The following is a 23358-nucleotide window of genomic DNA, read 5'->3' on the forward strand; positions in this document are numbered from 1 at the left end:
GCCAATAGACACATGAAGAAATGTTCAACATCCCTAGCCATAAAAGAAATGCAAATCAAAACAACATTGAGATATCACCTCACTCCAGTTAGAACAGCAAAAATCAAGAACTCTAACAACAACAGATGCTGGAGGGGATGTGGACAGAAAGGAACCTTACTTCATTGTTGGTGGGAATGTAAACTTGTTCAACCACTTTGGAAAGCAGTATGGAGGTTCCTCAAAAGACTTCACATAGATCTCCCCTATGATCCAGCAATCCCACTTTTGGGCATTTACCCAAATGTTTACAAACAAGATCACACTAAAGCTACCAGCACAACTATGTTTATTGCAGCATTATTTACCATAGCTAAGATATGGAACCAACCCAGATGCCCCTCAGTAGATGAATGGATCAAGAAAATGTGGTATATATACACAATGGAATTCTATGCCTCCATCAGAAAGAATGACATTTCCCCATTTGTTAGGAAATGGAAAGGTTTGGAAAAAATTATATTAAGTGAAGTAAGCCAAGCCCAAAGAAGCATAGGTCCCATGGTTTCCCTTATTTGCAATATCTAGTATAGGTATGAGTCAAGCGGAAAAGGTCAGATAATGTGATGTTAGGAAAATGAACCCTTAAATATGTATTTTAATGTTTTCGTTTCTTTCATGCATGTGTTTCTAACGCATTTATAAGATTATTTCTTTGTTGCTTTGTATGTCCCTCCCCCACAGTGTAACCCCCGCTTTCACTATATTTGATGTCAGTATAACATGTGGAGGAGATGGGGACAAACAAGTCGTTTAAGGATTCAGGTGGACCTGTTGCAACAATGAGAAGTACAAAATGTCATGTCAAAACCAGCTTTACAATGTTGGTGTGGGGGGGGGGGAGGGGGGTATAATTGGGTGGGGGGAGGGGGGTATGATTGGGTGGGGGGGAGGGGGGAGGCTGGGAAGGGATGTGAAGGGTAAACAAAGGAGGAGGCTGCAATGCTTGGTAAGAAATGTATGCATTATCCTGCCCATGTAATTGTAGCCCCTCTGTACAGTATGTTCTCAAATAAAATAAAATACAATTAAAAAAAAAACAAAAACAAAAAACAGCAACAAAAAAAAACAAAAAACAATTTGTGATGCTCCACCATAGTTTTACCAAAATGATAAACACCACAATGACTACAGTATGGTCTAGAGCTTCCTTCTCCACTGTCCATTGATTCTATTTCTTTTTAATCACTTTAAAAGTTAATGTATTCATTTAAATGTGTGAGTTCAAGCCCTATCATCAAAGGGGTGAATGAAACCTAAGCAATATAAGGCTATCTGATTCATCTATGAAACATCTTCTTGTTTGGTTTACTTTTCATCAAGAAAACTACATGATTCTCTTTCTCTCTTTCTCTCTGTCTGTCTCACTGTCTCTCTCTGTCTGTCTCACTGTCTCTGTCTGTCTGTCTGACTCTCTTGCTGCCTTCCTCACTCTCTCCACAGGTCCCCCCATCCCTCTATGGACTATTATTTTAACATAATTGCAAACATTAGTATATTCTTTTTTAAATATATTTTTATTGTAAAGATACTGTATAGAGGGTTACAGTTACATGAAAGGTAATGAGTACATTTCCTATGGAGCATTGTTACCCCTTCTTTTGTTTTTCCCCTACCATCTCTTTCCTCCCCACCTCCCCAACTCCTTCCTCCTCCTACCAGCAAAGTTGTAAAGTTTGTTTTCAACATAGTGTCTTGTACATCTCATTGTTACAATGGATACACCCTGTATCCTTATTTCAGCATTTTGTTATTTCCCTTCCCTTCTCCCATGGGGAGGTTATACCATGGGGAAAGAACAAAGAAACAAAAAAAAATCACATAGTACATTTAAAAGAACAACAAGAAAGACAAAAATCTCTTGTGTCCCTATCTTGAGGTTAATTTTGCTTAGCATCAGGTTATATGGTCATATGTATATAACTTTCTTAATACTGAGGTAAATGATTTTACAAAATTAAAGCTGATCATTAATCTGTTCTCTATTGAAAAATACTAAGAAAATGCTTTCCTTCATCTTCTTCTGTTATAAATAGCTGCAATGAAGTTAAAAATGCCAATTGGTTTTTTTAAAAATGGAATTATTTCTTCCTAAGGTTTATAACATCACAATTAAATAAACACAGAGAATGCTGCTGGGACCTCAGTGTTGGCTTCAGTAGTGTGACAATTGCTCATAGCTCTTTAATGAGATGAAACCATTACAAAGGGATTAGAGATCTAGCAAGGCTAAACATGTGATGTGAAATCATGAGCAAGGATTAGAGCATCATAAGGAAGCACAAGGAGAAGAGGGACCAAATCAAGGTATGTAATCCCAGAGAAGAGCAAATCCTGTGAAAATGAATCATTCGTCAATGACTCTGCCCCTCTCTGATGTGTCTTCAAAATTCCACTGGCTCACCCTTCTTTAAATTAGAAGTCTTTACATTTATTCTGCCTCCAAGTTTTAGCTGCTCCAAAGAAACACACAGAAGATTCCCAATTCTATAATGAAGAAAATGTTTCTCCGGAGGGGGAGAATGTAGTCAAGAATCCAATGTATATCCTACAATATTAAGAAGAGTGATGGAAGAGTTGAGTAGGCCAGGGATGGGTAAGAATGTTCAAAGGGTTGACATTGACCAAGATATATTGTATTCATAAACTGTTTTGTTGTTGTTTTAATATATATATTTTATTGTAAAGATACTGTACAGAGGGGTTACAGTTACATGAGTAAAGGAATTAGCATATTTCCTATGGAGCATTATTACCCCCTTCTTTGTTTTTCCTCTACCATCCTTTCCCTCTCTACCTCCCCAACTCTTCCTCCACGCCCCCCTCCAAGCTGTAAAGTTGATTTTCAAGAGTATCTTGTACATCTCATTGTTACAATGGGTTAACCTGAATCCTTGTTTCTGCATTTTGTTATTTCCCTTCCCCTCCCCAAATTAGAAAAAGGTGTGTGTATATATATATATATGTGTGTGTGTGTGTGTATATATATATATATATATGTGTGTGTGTATATATATATATATATATGTATATATATGTATATACAAGATGCAAGCCACTGGAATCAAATACAGAGACAACAGGGATTATATTATACCATGGGGGAAAAACAATGAAAGAAACCAAAAAAATCACATAGTACATTAAAAACAATAGTGACAAAGATAAACCTCTTATGTCCCTATCTTGGGGTTCATTTTGATTAGCTTCATCTTATATGGTGATATGTGCATTGCTTTTGACCTTTTCTGCTTGTGTGGTAAAATTATACCAGACATATACTAGTTATTTCAAATAAGGGAAACCTTTGTTTCTTCGGGTCTGGCTTACTTCACTTAATATAATTTTTTCTAAGTCTTTCCATTTCCTAACAAATGGGGTGGTGTCATTCTTTCTGCTGGAGGCATAGAATTCCATTAGATAGATAGATAGATAGATAGACAGACAGACAGACAGACAGACAGACAGACAGACAGACAGACAGACAGACAGACAGACAGACAGACAGATAGATAGATAGATAGATAGATAGATAGATAGATAGATAGATAGATAGATAGATAGATAGATAGATAGATAGATCACATTTTCTTGATCCATTCATCTACTGAGGGGCATCAGGGTTGGTTCCATAGCTTAGCTATGGTAAATAATGCTGCAATAAACATAGTTGTGCTGGTAGCTTTAGTATGGCCTTGTTTGTGATCATTTGGGTAAATGCTGAAAAGTAGGATTGCTGGGTCATAGGGGAGCTCTATGTGGAGTCTTTTGAGGAACCTCATAAACTGCTTTGTTAAATACCAATTCCTTTGTACAGCTGCTTAAAGATAATAAGAAAAAGAAAAAGTAAGTAAATAAATATTTTATAATCTGCAAGGAAAGAAAAAAGAAACTAAGAAAGGAAGAAGGAAGAAACTAAGAAGGAAGGAAGGAAAGAAGGAGGGAGGGAGGGAGGGAGGGAGAAAGGGAGGAAGGAAGGAAGGAAGGAAGGAAGGAAGGAAGGAAGGAAGGAAGGAAGGAAGGAAGGAAGGAAGGAAGGAAGGAAGGGAGAGAGGGAGGGAGGGAGGGAGGGAGGGAGGGAGGAGGAAAATGTTTCTGTTCTCCAAACAGTGAGTCTTCTAAAGACTGAATCATTTCTTAATCTACATGTGTTTTGTGTTTCACATAATCTAGCCACAAGCCAGCAATTCTCCAATTTACCTCATAAAGTGAAGCTGGCAGGAGTGTCAAGTAACTGTTGTTTACAAAGACATACTTCTCACCCTTGATGTTTAACAAGTTTGACAGGCTCCATGCAACTGAGTTTTTGTTCACTGAAGATAAACTGAAATTCTTCAAAGCAGAAACAAAAGTGCTGAAACTGGATTTTATTTTTAATTTGATTTTACCATAGGAGAAGGAGGACACTTTATATTCAGATCAGAGCTGCCAGTCACATGCTGACAGAGCAGCACATCAGAGGCTGTGGTAGGCAAACTGTCAGGAGAATGGGACAGAAGCAGGCAGAGAACTCTCCAAGAGGAGAAAGTCCCTCAGCTTTGCTGAGGTAAGGGAAGGGCTTAAGCAGCTTCTCCCAGTGATGTGCTTTAAACTATGATTTCTCTCAGGCCCATTTGACAGGATAAATTATCCCAAAATGTAGTAGCATCTGTCTAGAAAGGGAGGGAGATATTACGATTCCAAGGCCCATACAGGAAGGCCAATTATCTAAAGGTAAACTCTGCTGATTTTTCAGACCTGAACAATATCAATCCTAGAATTATCCCAGTACAAGCTTTGTCCTTCAAAATGCTTGGAAGTTATACAACAGGTCTTGATGAACAACTTACTCCCCTCTAAGAAAATTGTCTTTCTCCAAAGTCCCATGAAATGGAGTTCATTGCTTTTTCAGTTGGATGTCATCATCTGAAATCGTGATTTCTCCTTTGAACCCTACCCTGGCTCCAAACCACATTGTATTTTTCCAATCTTCTTAGCTCTTAAAGCTAATATTTTCCTTTACTGTCTGTTATCTTCTTTCCTTTCCCTGGCTGCTCCTCTCTCTCTCTTGTCATTTCCTCTCCATCTGCATCTTCCTTATTGCCTGCCCTGTGTCTACATCACATATTCATATTTTCTGGCCTTCAGTGATTTTGTGTTTGGTTTCAGTTCACCTGCACTCCCCCACTGGGAGACAGTATAGAAAAACATCATATCAAAGAACCTTGCATCAGTGAGCATGAAGGGAGATGTGAATCCTAGACATCTGTCAGGCAGGATATTTCTTAAATTATAACTTTAGGGCTCCAAGTCTTAATCTATCCCAGCTGCAATAGCCAAGTTCATTGAATGAGTGCAAAATAAACTAGAAACTAGAAATTCAGAATATCATCTGTACTCTTAGGTAGCAATTCTCTTAGTCACAAAGGCTAGAAGTCTCTAAAGAAGTTTTTGGAAGTGGTCACTAAGAATAATTGACTTAATGCTATTCCCAATATCTATCCATTCATTGGAGAGTTGGAGAGCTCTTGAAAACCTTGCTTTACCTGACTCTAAAGAATATAAAACTCTTAAAAGTTTCAGGAGCCTTCCCTTACATTTTCCACCCATGATGCCCCATTCATAGAATTAACATGACAGCACTTCCTCTAGTCATAGCATTTTAAGAAAATTAGGGAAGCAAAAGCACAATCTAGAAGCTTTTCTAGAAAAGATTTCCAATTCATTCACATATTCATGACTAGATCTCTCAGCAAATGGGATGTCTACAATGTCTTTTCTAGAATATTTGTCATTTTTTTTTCTACATCCAGTCCTTTGTACAACTCACCAGCAGCTTGACAATGAAACATTATACTTTACAATGAAACATTTCACGTGATTGATTTTAAAACTTTTTTATACAGGCAAGACTTAGCTCTGAATTTTCTGTCTACCATTGCATCATAGACAAGTGAACATAATGCACACACGTAGTATGCAAGGAAAAATAAAGTGAATGAAAGCTAGAACATCAAAAAATAAGTTTTTAAATAAAAATATAAACTAGTAAAATGTATGTGAATGTTAAACAATAGATTTAATATCAGAAAAGAGAATGCATCTGACCTTGGAGCCAGCAACTCTGTCCTTTGAGTGACCTCTGGCCCAGGTTTATTGACATTAAAAAAAAATGGAGTCTTGTCCCAGTACTTAGTATTTATTTTACATGGTCATAATAAACCAAATGTTCCTTTGCTTTCTATTTTTAGTCAACCAAGGACAAAGAAAGGAAATGCTTGTTTGTCCTTATATAGCATGTCTGTGTTAACACTTTAAAGATGTAATGATCAAAGCATAACTCAGATAATTTTTCTAAAAAGTGGACTGAAAGCAGGGCTTAAGTAGTAGACTTGCCTAGCAAGCACAAGGCCCTGAGTTCAAACCCCAGTATCATTTTTTTAAACTGTATAATTGGGAAGAAAGAGCAGCACAAAATATACATGTTTTTGAATATTTTTCTTCCAACACAAAGAGTCAAGATATACGTCAAACCTGAAGCTTATTTGTATTGATAGAGGGGGGGATTTCATAAAAATTACTAGACTGCATCCCCCCTCCTCCAACAAAACAATCTCCAAACAATATCATAAAAAGAAGTCACTAGGAAAAGATCAGTGTGAAAGACAGTGAAAATGAACAAAATTTAATAAATGAAGAAGCTGAAATAGAAAAATAATAACTGGAGTTAAATTAAAAGAGGTTGTCTCCTTAGGGAAGGTCCAAAGATCTGGAGAGATGAGCTCAGATATTCTTGAGTTCTAGTTAAAGAATTTTCATTTTCTAAACCTAAAGCCTCAAAATATTATTATTCATCTGTACACCACTGTTTCCAGGGACATTACTGTCATCACCAACTAATGTGAAACCAAATGCCTATTTGTAGGTTCAGGAAATCATCATTGTTCACTAGGACAACCAGTGGTCTAATAAAGCACTGCACCAAACTCTTTGCTGTTGTTACTAGAAGAAGTTGGACTCTTATCAATGATGCACTTAGACAAGTCCACTGATTTCAGATGGGAGATAACAATTCTTGAACAGATGATTGGAGAGTTCTAGTTTCACTGAGCGAAGGCATGGCAAGCTGTTGGGATGTAGGGTGGGTGGAAAGAAGGATGTGATGATTATGAAGAATGGAACCAATGTGGCAAACGCAGAGACCCACAGACTCATCAGGAACACCTAATGCTGGCTGTAAACAAGCCTTTTATTAAGGAGCCAAAACCTTCCACTGGTATTACACCATTAGTGAAGAAGCTGCAACTTCAGAACAGACCTGGGTTTGAAAATTTCACTTCCTGAATACCTGGAGGTATTTTCTGTTTTCACTTTCCTTGCTTTCTGTTTTTTGTTTTCTACAGAGCTAAACCTTTAAGTACTTGATGATCTGAAATTCCCCAAGGGCAACAACATTTCTTTTTTTATTAACCCAAAGAATAGTGTACTTTTTTCCCCCTAGGTCTTTTTGAACACTGGCTCCCAGTGTTCCCAGCCAATAGGGTCCCAGACTGGGACTATTGTCTTGATGCTACTGATCAACCTGGCTGTTAAAGCATGCAATGGATACTTCATGCGAATATGATCCCTCTTGACAGCTGACTCCATCATGTGAGGAGAGCAAAACAAGCCTCCCTGTCTTCTATCAGCCCTATTGAATTGCGAAACAGGCTTGCTATCTTCTTACATTCTCTGAAGGATCCTGTTCCCCCAGCTAATTTTTCTCTACTAAACTAGTGCAAGGATAGACTACAGGTTCTTTTGGTAAATTTACTGGTTAATCCATGGATCTTATCATCAGGTCTGAGGAGTGAAATAAAATATTAACGAAATCATCATAATCAAATAACCGGATATCCACTTGGGACTTGGAAAATTACATTTGTTTATATACACCAATGTTTTCTTTTTTGGTTGTTTGTATTTCCAGTCCTGGGGTTTGAACTCAGGGCCTGGGCCTTAAATTTCTCTTGCTTAAGCTAATGATCTACTTCCAGATTTTATGGTAATTTATTGGAGATAAGAGTTTCACAGACTTTCCTGCCTGGGCTGGCTTTGAACTGTGATGGTCATATCTTAGCTTCCTGAGTAGCTAGGTTGATAGTCCTGAGCCACTAATGCCAGGCTGTTTTTGTTGTTTTGTTTTGCTTTGTTTTTTTTTGTGAGTCTATGGTATTCAAACTTATGAGGCGCCAGCTCTAAAACTGGACTGTGTTTCCTCAGGCTGTATGAAGAATTTTACTCTCTCTTCTTAACTATTACACAAGAAAATTAGTTTCCAAGTGGAGTTTTAGGGCTTTTAACTAATCATAGTTTTCAATCATACGATAAGTGGTTGGCTCATCCTCAAACCTCCATTTTTTTCAATATTCCCCTTCTCTATTCCTTAAAATCTTAATAATAAAGTCCCAATATCTAAGCCAGTGTATGAATTCCTTCCAGCCTCCATGCATGCATGCATATGCCTTCCTTTACTATCAAAGCCTTAGTGTAGATATACTATAAACTTTTAATCTCCATCACTTCTGCCATTTTCTTTCTAGATCAGCAAGGTATTTTCATCAGAACTACAGTTTCAAGGGCACTTGTGGCTCATGCCTGAAGTCCTGGCAACTCAGGAGGCTGAGATCTGAGGAACAAAGACAGCCTGGGCAGGTCTAGTATGTGAGACTCTTATCTCCAATTAAGCACCTGATAATTCATAGAGCTGTGGCTAAAAGTGGTAAAGGCATAGCCTTGAGAAAAACAAGGTGAGGGACAGAGTGCAGGCCCTGCATTCAAACCCCACAATGGACAAAGAAAGAAAAGGAAAAAAAAAGAAGTACAGAGTTAGCCTTGGACTGCAGGAAAGCATTCCAAGCTAAATCCCACCAACTCCCACATCACTCACTGTTCATGACTACGCATGAGTTCTGACTGTCCTATTTCAGACAGCAACTACATACATGACAAAGAGCTCTAGGCTGCCCTTGACCCTCAGTTCCTTAAATTCCTTGCAGCATTAGTGGGTTTCCAAGCCCAACCTGCAGGAAGAAAAATGTGAGTCACATCCCATCCAGTCAGAATTGCTTTACTTCCTTTTTCCATTCTGAATCATCACTCTTTTCTATATGTTTGACATATTAGAAAGAAAATTTGAAAAGCTAATTTTTGAATTGTGATCACCAAAAAGATTTTCTTAAACAATATCAAAAAATAATAATCCAAAAAATAAATGGTAGCTTTCTTAACCTCCTTTAGCATCTCTCTTGAGCAAGATTTCTCCTACGGAAGGTCTTTCAGTCTCAAACCTTCTCACTCTTTTTCTCTGTTTCTGTGTTTCTGTCTCTGTGTCTGTATCTGGGTTTCTGTGTCTCTGTTTCTCTCTCTCTCTCTGTCTCTCTTTCTCTCTCTGTCTCTCTCTTTGTCTCTGTCTCTGTCTCTCCCTCTCTCTCTCTCTAACTGAGCATGTATCTTTCTCATTCTGAAATTGATCAAGAGCCTCTCTTTCTTCTTTTGTAGCTCTCAAAGTCCCCTATAAAAGTTTCATCCTTGGTCCCTTCCCTGTTCTCACATCCTCAATCTATTCCTTTCTCTGTGGTCTTTTCAGTATCAAACTAATTTCAATGAATACTGATTGTCTCTCCATTCATCAGCTAGATACTTGTGCTCAAACAAACTTAATAGACAAATTCCTTCAGTAAACTTTTATGTGTATACACATAGAGGTTTATATTTATATTTATATAAAAATATTTATATTTTATATTTATATAATATATGCTTTATATGTACATATATACATATGTACAGTAATCTTTATCATCTATAGCACACTGATTGGAAATGAAATTATAAAATATATTTCCATACATTCCAGAAACAGTAGTGAGACGGACAGCAGAATTCTGCGTTGCTCTGTGACCAGTCTCAGTCTCCCAATTAGCAACTTGAAGTCAGGTTGGAACTAAGAGAAGATGCTCACAAGGTAGGGATCAGTGGTTCAAGCAAGACATGAGCAAATGGTATGGAAGGGGATTCAGCTTGGCTTAGTGTGTCTGCTGCTCTAGTAGCTGAACTGTGCACCAGCCAGGTGGTGAGGAGGACAGAGGCAGCCACCGAGCTCCTGAACAGCTGCTGTCCCCTCCCCTTCCAGGCTGTATGTAAGAGCTGGGCAGTGTGGGGCGGCCACTAGGGAGCAGCAGCAGATGGCTATCCTGTTTTGGAGGTGAACTCTGGAATGGCGAGGACTCCAGTTACATTTATATGCTGTGACCTACTACAAGGCTGCAGAGAGCACATCCATAGGAAATTACCATTTTTAATTTGGGTCTATAATTAAGCCCTCTAATTTGAGTTGTATTTCACACTATGCAAGAGCCATCGGACAATTATGAGGCTTAAAGGAAAAAGAAAAATTTCTCCTAGCCTGACCTTATCCATTTGAAGCAAGGCGTAAATAATCAAGTGACACTCCCAAAGGGAATTTCCCAGTTCCCACTTTAGTCCCTGGAACCTAAACTTCGTGCCAATAGCCATGCCAGACCTATCCATGGTTATGATCTTAGTAGAGACCAACTCTCCATTCCATTCATGCAAAAAGACACCGGAAAACAAACTATCCAAATCTCTGTTTAAATAGATGTCAATATAATACTGATTAAATGTATGCTTACTTCACAAAATATCATAAATTCTCCCTCAGAATAAAGGGGAAAACTGGTGTTTGGGATTTTGATGGCCTTTTTTTAAATTGGTGGTGGTAGTGGTTTTGTTTTTGTTTTAAACTTTTGTGACTGGTATTTTCTAATCAGAATAGTTATGGTTCTCACAAATAATAGTTTATAATGCTATAGCATATTGATCAATAAAAGAGGATCCTTCCATTTACAGATGAGGCTTGATTTCAGAGCAGTAGCATGCTGGCTGGGTTGGCCTCTGTGCCACAGAATTGACCTTTGCATAATCCTACAGCAGGAAACAGACATTACAGCTGGGTTCTGCTCTGCTTTTGGTACATCCTCTGGCCGAGCTGTCTGATGGGAAAGGCAGATGCCATCTGTATTCTAGGAGAAATAACTGCACTTGCCTCTTGGCTGGAGGGCACCATAAGTGTCTGTTATTTGTCAACCTCACGGAAAGCCCAGGCCAGGTATCTCTGGAATTTTCCCACTAAATCATTCCTTTATACATGCTTAATTGTACTATTTAAGGGAATAGTAAAGATTAATGAATTTGAACAATACGGAATTTGTTTGGTATTCTGATGATATTAATCAATGTTACAGAAATACTTATGAGATTAAAATGATAATGTTATCTCTGACTCATATGATCCCTAACTTCCTTAAAATGAGGCCAGATTAATATTATGGGAAAGAAAAAACAGGAGGATATGGGGGGAAGAGCAGTGGTAGATTCCTTCCCTAGATTGGATCCCAGCAGCAGAAAAACATAACAGTAAAATAAAACAATAAAATAATGAAATAGGGTATTTTGTCAAAAGGAAACATGCCTATTTGATATGAAAAACTAAAGAAAGATTCTAGTTAGGATAAACAAATTTCAATAAATAAGCTGGAGGTAAAAAGCACATTTATTTAGTAATAATTAGAATGGCCAAGTAGCACTGATAATCAGCAATTATCTCTAAAAATAATCTTTAAAAAAATAAATGAATGAGTGAATCTTTCTAGGGGCCTGTTGTGAGCAGAGGATTTCTTTATAGTAACTGACACCACTTATAAGATGAAATCTATCCTCAAAGTTAACATCAAATTCTAAAATCTGCTTCTTGGAAAGACCTAAGATATTCATCTGTCTCCCTTAACTTATCATGAAAATTCCATGACTCCCTCTGTTTGCTGCCTGGTACAGTCCATTCCTTAACCAAGACGTATCTTTCCTTCCTGTCCCTTGCCCAGAACATTCTAGATTCATTTAGCTTAAGTGTGACTTCCTCAACTCTTCCCTTCCTTTTACCTGAATTCTTCCTTCTGTGTTCTCACCTAGTCATCCTGTCTTCCTACTTCCTTTTCCTATGTCCAGTCAGTAATCAATTTCTGCCTGATTCAAATTCTCTAGAATTCCCTGGAATCATCCATATGTGTTCTTAAATTTTATCCATGTTGCTAGGCATAGTGGTATCTGCCTGTAAATCCAGTTAGTTGGGAGGAAGAGATTATGCAGATTGTGATTCAAGCAAAAAAGTTAGTGAGAATCTATCTCAACAAATAAACCAGGTGTAGTGGCACACACTGTAATCCCAGCTACAAAGGAGACCAGGCAGAGGCTAGCACAGGCAAAAGGCATAAAATCATAGTTGGAAAATAACTAGTGCAAAGTGGACTATGACATGTCTCAAGTGGTAGAGTTCAAGTTCTGAGTTCAAACTTAATCTTAGTACCCCTGGGAAAAGAAAAAGAAAAAATTCCCTATGTTCCTATTGAATGACAGTAATAAAAGCATCTTATTATATTATAAATCCTAGTTTCCTTATCTATGTTGTTTTGGGGTGTGTGTGTGTGTGTGTGTGTGTGTGTGTGTGTGTGTGTGTGTGTGTGAGAGAGAGAGAGAGAGAGAGAGAGACAGAGAGAGACAGAGAGAGACAGAGAGACAGACAGACACACAGACAGACAGACAGACAGACAGAGACAGAGAGAGAGAGATTGAGTAGAGCACAATTTGGGCTAACCTGGAATTAAGAATCCTCTAATCTCACCCTCTGAGATGACTGGGATAATGCTGGAATTTGGGGTTTGTGCTAGCATTCTTGGAATGGGCTTTCTCTGAGTGCCTAACTCATAAGTTATGATAAACTTTAAATGTAACAGCTATTATATCCAGAAAATTCCAATGAAGCAAACGCTTCTTGGCAGCTTCAAGAAATACTGGTACCACAAAATATTCTTCACATAAAAAATACATTTGAGAATTACTCAGTTTATTAACCAGTTCAATCCAGTACCCAATTTTCACTCAACCATGATATATATTTGCATATTGTAGCCTCTAGAAATTCTTACAGGAAAACAAAACAAAATAAAACTAAACCAGTTCTCCTAACATCCTCCACACTCCTTTCACCAGAAAGCCTCACTGTGCATATGTAGCAGCCATTTAAAAGTCGATAGAACCAATGTTCTGAGAAAGGTTACTGAGAAAATGCTGACTGGGAAAAGAACTTACAGTTATCGTCTTAGAAGTTATTTCAGCCTTCGGGATTTTAACCATTTAAAAACAAATCTGTAAAAGAAACCATCTTCTAATGTTCAAAGTCCAAAAAGTGATCCAAATTCTGTCCTCTGGGGCCCTGTACCATAACCAGAGGAGAATGGTATTAACTTTCTAAGGCCAATTATTTCCTAACAATATCCTCAAGGATGCAAAAATGTTCTATTTGTCATGCAATGCTCACTAATTGCTTAGCCAGGCAGCAGGAGATTTATGAGTTTGTCTCAGGAGAGAAGTTTCACATAAAAATATGGGGAAATCTGCACAACGTTGACAGAGCTCTCTGTAGGCTCCAAAAAAAATGGATACACCTGTGCAAGGAAGGAGGCAGCATGGAAATCCCCCATACACACACACACACACACACACACACACACACACACACACACACACACACGCACACACGCACACACACACACCTTCCTCACGCACCAAATAAAAGGGCCCTGAACACTTGTCACAAATCACATAGTCTTTACAACTTAATGTCACTCAGATCAGTCCATCTAATAGACTAAAGGTATCAAGGAGCCCTAGTTTTTAAAGGCACATTACAAAATTATGTTATTGCAAGAACAAAAAAAAAGCAACAATGTCAAACTCATTGTAATGATTTTGACCTTTTAAATTAGAAACAGCATAATAATTAAGGTTTATTATTCTCTCCAAAATCAGTCTTATTTTTTTCATAGGCTGCAGGTAGATATACTTCTTTAGATACCCCTAATTTGAAAATAAGAATGATTAAACACATTGAGGTCTATGTGCCAGTATTGCTGTTTTGTAGATACACATTTGAGGCCTTAAAAGTATTAGAATAAATTTTGCTTCTGAATGAACAAAACCAATAGGCAAATACATTATAATCTAACTCTCAATATCTGAGATACCCAATTAGAAAACAACAGATCTGGAAGAAATTCCAATGAATAGCAATGACTTATTTTGTGAGCATAAGAATTGAAGTCTTAAATGCTGAGTAAGAAATCATAAATCTATCTGAAGACTTTCTTCTTCTTCTTCTTTTTTTTTTTTGTCAGTCGTGAGGTTTGAACTCAGGGCCTGGGCCCTGTCCCTGAGTTTTTTTGTTCAAGGCTAGTGCTCCATCATTTCGAGCACTAGTTCCAGTTTTCTGGTGATTAATTGGAGGTAAGAATCTCACCAGGACTTTTCAGCCTGGCTGGCTTTGAACTGTGATCCTCAGATCTCAGCCTCCTAAGCATCTAGGATTATAAGCCTGAGTCACTGACACCCAGCACAATTAATTTTTTAAATTAAATTTGTTGGGTTTTGTTTGTTTTTTAAAGCACAAGGCAGGGCATTCTGGCACACATCTATAACATCAGCTACTCAAGAGACAGAAAACAGAAGGATCCCAATTTGAAGACAATCCAGGGAAAACATTAGTGAGATCTCATTTCACATGCAAGTCATGTGTGGTGGCTCATGACATCCAGCTAGATTAATCTTCTGACTCCACATTTTTGCTTTCCACATCATCAGAGAGCTCAGTAAGGTCTGAGGTTTAAGAGCGATGTCTCAACACTGAGCCAAACAAGAAGTTATAACTAGCTCTTACAAAAACTCTGAATTCACATGCCTTATTATTTAATCTATACCTATCCAACTGTGGTTCAACTTTTGTTATTCAGATATGTAGTTGATTTGGTTGGTTATATATCCTAGGACAGAGGGAAGTTGTTTGTTTTATTGAACATTGTGCCCATCTGTGGCTTATAATCCTGATTGAAAAAATGCAGTCACTGTTTCAGTACACATAATCATGGATCTTTGTTCACATTCAGTCAGCATGTTGGAATAATCCGGATATTATTCATGACATATTCAATAACTACTTATTGAGCACCTACTTGGGGTCTAGCAAGAATATAGTTAAACTTTAATCATCTTAACATTTGCTCGACATGTCAAAAAATATGACTTTACCAAATGCTTGTTAGTTTATAAACAGAGATAAAAGTAATGGCACCAAAATGACTTTTTTTGAACAGAATAAATTAGCATCTAATAAGTAAAATATGGTTTTGAAGATGAAGCATCTTGTTATGAGGAAAAGACAAAGGATTTTCAGAGCAGAGTGAAAAGCCGGAGCTCCAGTGGCATTCAGAGTTCTAAGAGAGGATAGGGAACTGACTTAAATTCATGCTTGTAGGAAAGAGATGCTTATAAAAATCGTGTCTTTTTTTCAAGTTTGCTTCGATTTACTTGATTCTGACTAAGGGAGAGATATACAATATTACTCCTTCACTTTAAAAGTTGTAACTTTACTGTAAACTTTTATATGTACAACAGTATGAGAAAGCAGTTTTAAATGTAAACAGCTTTGCAAACAGGGCATAGGTAAGCATATGACCTCTAGAATCCATAGCCTACACATTCTCATACACTGTTTCAACCTCATTCAGTCTATCAAGTATAGTTTAATTGTCTTCATTACATCAAATTTGCTCTTGTATTAAATTAATGAGCCTAAGGATTTTGGTCAAAAACTGTTGATATTTATCCAAATCAATAACCCCCTCAGGCAAATGAAGAGAATCAAGAATTCTGTATTCTAAGTGCATAAAGGAAAGCACAGTATAGTATGTATATGTTTGAATAGTTATCAACAGAGAGCCATATATGCAATTAAAATATCACAGCAGAAGTTCAATAAGTCTGTAGCAAAACTGATTTAGAGGAATTAAATGCCAATGGACAGTTTGCTTAAATTTTTGTTTGTTCCCAAAGCAGTTGAATCAGGGAGGACAAGTTTTAGGCTCGTGAGATACAATCAAACAACTTATCGCAGTGGATACAATTATTTTTATAACTTTTTATGCTCCCTACTCAAGACACATGCCAAGCAAAGTCTTTGTCTACTGCTTCCATTTTGATTTTAGATCCTTAGCAGTAGGCTGGTTACACTAACAAAACAAGCAAAAATTATTATTATTACATTTATTTAATACCAAATGTCAGTCAGTTTATGGGTCACTGTATACAGAATATCCCTTATGATTTCAAGAAATTGAAGAAATAGATACTATAGTATCCTGGGAGACCATAAACTTGAGTTTAAGAAAGGTTTCACAACAATGTACCACAGAGTACTCAGCTCACACCTGAAATGCCAATGCCTTTAATCTCCATTCACATTATTATTCCACCTTCACCCAAAGTTGTTTTTCTATGGAATGGCCCACTAAAAAATCAAATCAGGTTAATGGAGCCTGTCTCTTACGTGCCTTACCTTCTAATTAATAAGTGCCACTAATAACTGTGATGAAGGCACCATCATGAAATCACTATTCTGTGCTATTTTATCTACTTCTAATTATTTACTTGAGTAGACAACGAAGAAAATAAGACAAGAAAGGCAGCAAAAAGCTGTATCTCATTCCTACAGGAATCCAGGAAAGGTAGTTCTTTTTGAAAGCATACAGAAGTGAGCCCAGAGTTATGTTAGCCCATCCAGTAACCTCAATAACCTTCTCCCCATGGACTCAGAACAGCATATGGCTGTTCTTTCCACAGTTTGCCTGCTTCTGTTTACTCTGAACCTCTGGGTTATAGTATGTTTTGTAATCACTAACAAGGACCACCTGTCTCTTAAGAGAGCCAGCCATGTCAAAACAGATTCACTTCCAAGTGGACAATATACCCTCTAGGTGTGGACCAAGATTATTGAAATGATAGCTGATACAAGACTACACGTCTATATTAACTGATTCTAACTGACACACTGAAAACAGATTTGTTCCATTCTGTAAGAAAATACAATAATATTCTGTACAATCAGGGCAGTTCCTTTGTGGATATACATGCCTCAGACATTTTCCAGGAAAAAGAATAATCTGCTGGTTTAAAAAATTCATTCACTTTACTAAGATACATTCAGAATAAATTGTTGAATTCCAATAGGCCTCATCATGTACTCTCTGTGTGCAAAATTTTACAATGGTTGAATTCAGCCAGAAAAACTGGGTCTTGGAAAACAAGAAGAATTCAGCTCAATAAATGGCTGATAAATGCTTACCATTGAAATTGTGAAGCCAATCGTAAATCTGGCTTAATCGAATAAAGAGAAATAGCACATGTGGAAAATAAATCCTCCTCTCCATTCCCTTCCTTTCCCCTACAATGATCTCAGCCAGTGGTCAGATCTAGAACCTTCTCCTTAGTTTTCCATCACACACATGTGGATTCATCTTTGTCTTCCTTGCACTGCCCCTGGGGACTAGCTTTGATAGAGCGAGTCTCTTCTCTCCCCATCCAAGCTATAAGAGCCCTAAGTGAGGGATCACATATCAACTCTGGTCCTATACCCTCGCATATCATGTGAGCACAGAATTAAGTAACCCAGCCCATTAAAAAATAACAGCCTAAAGTGGGGCACTTGTGGCTCATGCCTATAATCCTAGCTACTTAGGAAGCTGAGATCTGAGAATCATTGTTTGAATCCAGCCCAGGCAGGAAAGTCTGTGAGACTCTTATTCCCAATAAACTACTCAGAAAAAGTCAAAAGTGGTGCTGTGGTTCATGCCTATTATCCTAACTATTCAGGAAGCTGAGATCTGAGAATCATTATTTGAAGCCAGCACAAGCAGGAAAGTCTATGAGACTCTTATTCCCAATAAACTACTCAGAAAAAGTCAAAAGTGGTGCTGTGGCTCAAGTGGTACAGTGCTAGCCTTGAGCACAAAGAGGCTCAGAGACAGCTACCAGACTCTGAGTTCAAGGCCCAGAAAAAACAATAACAACAAAAAACCCTACCTAAGCTAGTCACCAATGACTCACATCCATAATCCTAAATACAGAGAAAAAAAATAAAGTAACTGCCTACTTCTCCAGTCTACCTGAAGCTTTGTTCCTTTGATCACAGAAAATGATTACAAGAAAGAGCACTGCAATGTGGTCTTCCTGATTACTTGAGGAGCTGCAGTTTTACAGTAAAATGGTTTTATCACAAAAAATGATTAGTATGAAAGGTGATGGATTTGTTCACTTGAATGTTTTAATCATTCCATGCATAATTAGTAGTAGTAGTAGTAGTAGTCAATTAAATGTTTTTTGTGTGCTGGTCCTGGAACTTGAACACAGGACCTGGGTGCTATCCCTGAGCTTCCAGTGTGTTTGGGGTGGTTAATTGGGGATAAGAGTCTCACAGACCTTCCTGATGGGGCTGGCTTTGAACCCGTATCTTCATAGTTCAGTCTCCTGGGTATCTAGGATTACAGACATGAGTCACTGGCATCTAGTACAATTAATTTTCTAATTAAAGTTTTTTAAGCATTAGGCAGAGCATTTGGCACACATCTATAATCTAAGCTACCCAGGAGACAAAAAAACCAAGAGGATCACAATTCGAAGGCAATCCATGGGAAATATTAGTGAGCTCTCATTCCCACTAATGAGACAAATCTATTGCATCCTTGTACTACCAGCTATGTGGGAAAAATAGGTAGGCAGATTGCAATAAGAGCCCTGTCCTGGACCAAAAGTACAAGATCATATCCAAAATATAAAACAATAAAAAGACTGCTCTCATAGCTAAAGTTTTAGAATGTTTGCCAAGCAATTGCAAGAGAAGACCCTGGGTTTAAACTCAAGTAATACCAAAAAGAAGGAAGAGGAGGAGAAGGAGGAGGAGGAGGAGATTATAACATGTATTAATGACTAAGATATTGATCCAGGCTCATTCATAGCTACTCAGGAGGCTGAGATCTGAGGATCATGGTTAAAACCCAGCCCAAAGAGAAAAGTCTGGGAAACTCTTATCGCTACTTAACCAGTAAAAAGCTGAAATTAGAGCTGTGTTGCAAGTGACTGAATGTCCATCTTGAGTCAAGAAGTTAAAGAACATTGCCGGGGCCATGAGTTTAAGCCAGTATCAGTACAGAAAACAAAATAGGATATTGAAAACACACACACACACACACACACACACACACACACACACACACACACACACACACACACACACACACACACACATTTCCTAAGTGACAGTATCTACTCATCTACTAGCATATGAAAAGATACTATGTATTATCTTAAATGAAATGTATATTTCAAGTGCAGTGAAATTTGCTACTATCAGAGATGGGTAGAAACAACTAACATAATTTCTCCACTCTGCATATTCATAATCAGATCTCCTATTTCCCAGGTAGGATCATGAAACACGGAAATAACACCAAGTAATATTTCTGGATCTCATGTATGCCTGGCAATGAACTAGAAGATTTATTGTGCTATTTCAATTAATTTTTATTGTATCCCTATAAAGTGGCTGCTACCAGGGTTTCCATTTGGGAGATATTAGGACAAGCTATGTACTTTGCACTTACTTAAGCTCTAAGCAGAATGTCAACAAATCAGTAGCTTTCTGAACACCCAGACCCTATATATAAAAATAGGTAGTTAAGGCAGGCACTGGTGGCTCATACCCAGCTGCTCAGGAGGCTGAGATCTGGGGACTGGGATTCAAAAACAGACCAGGAAAGAAAATCTGTGCAATCCTTATCTCCAAAAATGTCAGAGATGGAGCTGTAGCTCAAGTGGTAGAGTGCCAGCCTTGAGTGAAAAAGTCAAGGGACAGAGTCTTGACTGCAGCACCAGCACAAAATAATTAATACTAATAATTAATATTACTACGAATACTGCTGCTGCTAATAATAAAAGTGGTTTACCCAGCTCCCAAGGAGAATTATTTGGTTTGTCTTGACAGTCCCCAGAATGCAATCCCTAATTTACAAACTTCCTCTCCACAGTCATACATACTATTTCCTTCTGAGAACTAGCTACATTTTCACTGTTTCAGTACAAATAGCACCACTGGGTAGTTATAAGTGCTCATCACCACATGGGAAATAATTCTGACAAATTGTTTTGATATATTTTATGAACGATAACACAGTCATAAACATAAAACTTTCATGGGCCGTTAAATATACATAAAAGAGCAGCTTGAGATTTGATACGAAGTTTTACAATAAATACATTAGGCAAAAAATAGACGTGCGCATGTGTGCTTGTGTGTGTAATTATTTTTATATCATGGTACTATATATATTGTGCATGCATTTCTAGGACATTGAATTCTGTTCGTGTGAATCCTCAATTGAACAGGCGTTTGGGGCATTTATAAAAGTCAGATGAAAGTAACTTGCCTGGCTTAACACTTGTCAAAACTCTTTGTCATATTGAATAAATCTATGTTCCAAAGGGCATTGGTCCAAAAGCTATTGATTTTCAGATTATTCATAACCTGTGGAGTTTTCAAAGCTTTGTTTCAATAAATCAATATAAGTCTCAAAAGAACGAGTAAGGTTTCATGAAGCAGCTACATGGGGTAATAAACTGTAGAGACCCAGGCTGACATATTACAACAGTTGGAAGCAGAAACTGTCTCTGCATTGCTGGATGCAGAGCTGTGATAATTATTAAGGAATCATTTCCTTGAAACGAGAAACCTTCCTCTAAGTTCTGAAATCTCTCATCATCTCCGTGGCTGAGAACAAGGGTGAATGGTACTGCAAAAACATATCACTTTGGGGGACATATTTGGACACAGCAAAGAAAGAAAAATATTCAAAAAATACCCACTGATGTTTCCTATGGGTTCAAACTCAGGAAAGCACATGCGCACACTCACAGGATTGAGGTAGCTTTAAGAATCAAGAGGAGAGAAAATAAAGGATGAATTAATTACACGCTGGAACAATAGAAGAATAAAAAGAACATATTTCTATTCCTGGTGAAAGCATTTGAAAAGCCCCTTACTGCCGAAAAGAAAACAACAACTACAAAAGAAAACTGTAAGTCATATAGCTGGTCTAGTAAATTCTTTGGCACTAAGATCCTGTAGATAGTTCTGTTTCTGTAGAAGAGACAGTGCAGGAACCAACTCCTATACTGTTCTTGGTTGAGTTATCGTGACACTGTCTCAGTGCCTGAAGATGACCCTTACCATAGAAGATCTCCTTTAGAGCCCCTCCACCAGCCAGCTATACATAAAGACACTCCTCCCAGCTGCCATCCAGGTGTGCCCAGATCACTAGCTTCCCATTGACTCCTGTCAAGATGGAGCCCCGCTACGGATGAATAATACACAGTCAAACCAAGTTCCCAGCTGCTTCAGGCAACACCCAGGAAATATGGCTATTTCTAATAAGTGTGAAATTTGTGATGCTGAGACTGCAAGAGAGCCTGAGACAGGACAGCAGGCAGCTAGAAGGGCTGTTACATAAGCTCACCACCGTCTTGGATCCATTGACCTTCCTACTATTGCAACTGAAAGAGGTGATAAAATACAAGCACTGTCCACATCTGGCAATCGTGTGTAGCCTTAAGGTGTCACCTTATGATGTAATCAAAGTGGGACAGACTTTCCCTTAGCTCAAACACTATAATTCACTACAAATCAGCCAAACCTACCCTGACACATGTACATGCACTTGTGAGCAAGTGCACACACATGCAGAATACAAGGCTTAAACCATGTATCTTTCAGAACAAAGACATTTTCTCTCAGAGTATTGCCAATTAAAAGGAGAAAGATTTCACTAAATCCTTAGAGATATGAGACTCCTCTAGAGAAGATTCACACACACACACACACACACACACACACACACACACACACATTCCTTCTTGACATCTGTGTATATTGACAGAGGTTTATACTGATACTTGCTTTGAGATGAAGCTGATTGGTCCAGTGCCCGATGACTTTGTATTCTGTACTTTTATTGGTTATCTGATACTGGAAGATATCATAACGTCCAGGAGCATCTCCGTTTTCATTAAAAGTGACAGGTGTACCAGCACTGCCTATAAAGATTTAGAAAAGAGTGTTAATAAAGTTTTAGTCAGATATAGCATTGTGTTTGGTTTCCTATAAGGCTGAATGGTAGATTAAAATATACTGCATGAAGTAAGTGATACAAAGATCCTCTTCCCTGCAAGGTCATTCTTGATAGCATAATATTTTTCACATGAAAAGTAACCCCAGATGTCCACATAGGGATAAGATGAGCTTTATTATGCACATTAGAAACCAAATGACAAGCATCCATGTTCGGCAATGTGCATAGCAGATAACAAATAGAAGTTGATAGGTGAAATATTCAGGACTGGATGTACGGAATGGCTGTTAATAGAGAAAAATGTAAATGTCTTGGTGTGTGACAGCTATTGCACAATATGAACTACAAACAGTAACTTGAAATTGGCAGTAGAATATGACAACCAGAATCCTGACTTGGACCTTATCTCAACTGCACTCTAAAGAAATTGTCCATGCTAGTACTTCTGCTTTGCTGCCTCTACCCACCCAGCTGACAGCAGTCCCTTTTCTTGGGGCCCATCTTCTCTCAGGAAACACCCCAGATGCCCCACTACTGATGAGTGGATCCAAAAATTGTGGTACCTATATACAATGGAATATCATGTAGCCATTAGAAAGGACAAAATAATGGCATTTGCAGGGAAATGGATGGAACTAGAGTAAATTTTTTGAGCAAGGTAAGCCAAGAACAGAGAGACAAATGGCACACGGTCTCCCTGATACATGCATGCTAAAGCCAAAATGCAAGAAGATATGACAAAATAAACAGGACTTGAGAAATGAAGGACAGCCACTCATTTTGTCCTATCATTACTAAATGACTCCATGTTCTTGACCATATATAAGGTAGATATATGCACACAATGGAGGAAAACCAGGAGGAGGACACAGAATAAGTGGGAAACAGAACAGCATACAACAAAGGGGTCCATCAGCTGCATTGGACATAGAAGAAAAAGAACTAAGCAACCCAAGGACAGCGATGGGAAGGGAGGAGTGAGAGGGAAAGAGGGAACAGCCTACACTAAGCAAAAGGAAAGAAATGTAATCATCACCTGATGTGGAAGAAATAATTTGCATTGTCAAAACTCGTAGAATTCACAAACTTTATGGACCATGATAATAACGATGTGAAGCTTGAAATGTGTTTGTGACTTTAACTAAGTATCACTATTCCACAATACTGTGAAATATGTGAAATTATGGAATTACCTAATCTCAATTTTCTAAAAAAA

At 37.9% G+C, this 23358-nt stretch overlaps 1 protein-coding gene across 4 annotated transcripts in view; it reads right to left on the minus strand.

Moving 5' to 3' along the window:
- Grm8 (glutamate metabotropic receptor 8) overlaps nt 1-23358 on the minus strand; it is a 716785-nt gene that overhangs the window by 101319 nt on the left and 592108 nt on the right. For all 4 annotated transcript variants that reach the window (XM_069996686.1, XM_069996685.1, XM_069996687.1 and 1 more), the window contains one exon: nt 21971-22107. In XM_069996686.1, the coding sequence (XP_069852787.1) occupies nt 21971-22107 (137 nt within the window). The remainder of the gene's footprint in view (nt 1-21970; nt 22108-23358) is intronic.

The sequence above is a fragment of the Dipodomys merriami genome, unplaced genomic scaffold (assembly GCF_024711535.1).
Source record: "Dipodomys merriami isolate MVZ:Mamm:240054 unplaced genomic scaffold, mDipMer1.0.p SCAF_5, whole genome shotgun sequence".
NCBI lineage: Eukaryota > Metazoa > Chordata > Mammalia > Rodentia > Heteromyidae > Dipodomys > Dipodomys merriami.